The sequence below is a fragment of the Musa acuminata genome, chromosome BXJ2-3 (genome assembly GCF_036884655.1).
Source record: "Musa acuminata AAA Group cultivar baxijiao chromosome BXJ2-3, Cavendish_Baxijiao_AAA, whole genome shotgun sequence".
NCBI lineage: Eukaryota > Viridiplantae > Streptophyta > Magnoliopsida > Zingiberales > Musaceae > Musa > Musa acuminata.
The window spans coordinates 12,074,362-12,076,674 of record NC_088340.1 but is presented as its reverse complement, the minus strand read 5'-3'; the positions used below and the strand labels follow the sequence as shown (position 1 = coordinate 12,076,674).

The 2,313-nt window shown below is 38.6% G+C and overlaps 1 protein-coding gene across 1 annotated transcript; it reads right to left on the bottom strand.

Moving 5' to 3' along the window:
- Positions 1-834: 834 nt before the first annotated feature.
- LOC135607535 (putative invertase inhibitor) lies at positions 835-1,371 on the bottom strand. Its single transcript, XM_065099474.1, has one exon. It carries the CDS (start codon positions 1,369-1,371, stop codon positions 835-837), a length of 537 nt encoding a protein of 178 aa, XP_064955546.1.
- Positions 1,372-2,313: the final 942 nt, after the last annotated feature.

Genomic DNA, 2,313 nt, shown 5'->3' with positions numbered 1-2,313 from the left:
ATTCGTCATTCTTGAATCAATCTTAGGGTTTCATTTTTTTGGTCGATTCTTGGAAAGATTCGATGGTGCATGGACGAAGAATGTAGGTGCGGTCATTGGTTAAGCAACACCTTGATTGGTTCGCTCACTTCAACTGTGATATTGAGATAATCACGACAGCTAACGACATCATCATATATTGCTACTACCGTGACTTCTATCTTAGGAAAGAAATGAACTAACTCCTCGAACCCTGATTTGTTTTACACGGAAGTTTTTAGTTCTACGACCGCATAAGCTTTGTGGTATATTTTTGTTGGGTTTGACGTAGTTTTAGATAGAAAAAAAAAACCCAGTATCAGATTCAGATTTAGAATTGAAAACAATGTTAGTTTGTTTGGTTTTAATTCATATATGATAAACTAATCAATTCATCAGGTAAAGAATTTTACTCTAAAATCAATATGATTTTATTTTATTTGATTGCATGTAATTAAAATGAATCCTTTTCTTAGAATATTCAGAGGTTGATTTTCCATTGTCAATAAAATTCAAAAATTGATTTAAAAAAAAGTATGATATTTTTATTCTTGATTCTTGATTTAAATGAAGCTCCCTGTGATTACTTCTCAAAAGTTGATCAAATTTTTTTTTTTTTTCTCTTCCTAATATGCAAATTAAATACATATGGCAATACTTTTCTTTCCGGAAAGTATTTTTATTTGCTTTCCCTGAAGAGATCAAGCATGAAACACAATAATTATACCGCCCGAAAAAGAAAAAAAAAGTATTTTATTCGGAAGAGGAGCTTCACATCAAAGCTATAACCAACGGAAAGGCGAAACGGCAAGCAACTCACCCAAGCATATTTGTGAAGGCTAAAGCAATAATGCAGATCTGCGTCAAGTCGGAGTCCTCCTTGGTCAAGGGCGAGGGGACCTGCAGCTCCTCGAAACCCTCCTCGCAGGTGCTGGGCGCGTCCACAGCAGCGCTGAGATAAGTCTTAGCGTCGCCCAGGCGACCCTCCTTGATGGCCGGGATGGACGTGTCGAGGTCTGAGAGCACGTCCTCGTAGACGCTCTCGCAAGACTCCAAGCACTGCTTCTTCTTCTTATCACTCGCCTTGGCTAGCAAACTCTTGACCTTAGCGCTGACGCTGGTGGCTTTGTCCTTCGTCAAGCTAGCCGCTATCACCGCCAGCCCCTTCTTGTCCGCCGACCGGCTTCCCGGGTACGAGCGGAGCGCCGCCACGCAGAAGTCGTACTTGATATTGGGGCTGCTATTCGCTGCGTCCCTGCAGGCCTTCTCCACCGATGCCTCCACCCCGGGGAGGAGGTGGTGGTGGAGGAAGACTGCCACCGCTAGGAGGATACAGATGGAGGACGGCCTCATCGCTCGGGCCACGGATCTGCTGCTATCGATAGCTTGGTTAGGTTATGCGTGGGCGTAAGGAGACGAAGTTGATATCAATATATATACTTATTGAGGCAAAATATAAATAATTATAAATAAACAAAACAAGTACAAAGCAAAAAAGAATCAACTAGCTTTACTCTTTAGAATAATGCTTTCTAACATTTCGTTGTAGGATATTCTCTAATACGTGCCTAAAGAGAATCAGACATGAAAAATGAAAGTTTGCATGTAAGGATAAGTAGTAGTTTAATCGGAAAACTTTATCTGCGTGGAAATGTTTGAGAAACCAGGAATTCCAAATTCCCTATGTCGTATTCTACAAGAAAAATATATGTTATGACAGGAATGAATTTACTAAATATATGTGCACCAAAAAGAAATTTAAATAAAATAGTAATTCAAAGAAAATGACAAGGTGATCATTCTCTTTCGTTTCTTCACGTGAAAGAAAGCTCATAAGAACTCCTTTAAACTCTGAAATCATCGTTTGTCATGCATCTAATTCGAAAGCTCACGTAATGTGTTCAAGCTCCTACCAACCAAATGTTCGAACAAACCTGCTCTCCTCTTTTGGTGAACTCAGATGCATTACGTACATATCAGCCTGGGCAAGCTTATTGCTTCGCAGATTGTTGGAAAAAAAAAAATGGATACGGTCAAACAGTATAAAGTTTAAGCATAAAATAATTAGATCAATAACTAAAATTAAATGAAATAATGACATCAAGATATAACGTGAGAAAAACATCCATGCACAAACTAGAAGCTATTCACTATAAAGATGAGAGTACAACATTATCTTTATTATAAGGAGAAATAAGACACCTTCTCTTTTGTAATGAAAATAACTGAGAAAAAGAAACTTGAAAGAAACCAAAGAGGAACCAAATGAAGTAGAAGACTTCCTCTCCTCACTTC

Bases quoted from the DNA above. Each gene is read 5' to 3' on its own strand.
- LOC135607535 (XM_065099474.1), bottom strand. From the start codon at position 1,371: ATGAGGCCGTCCTCCATCTGTATCCTCCTAGCGGTGGCAGTCTTCCTC.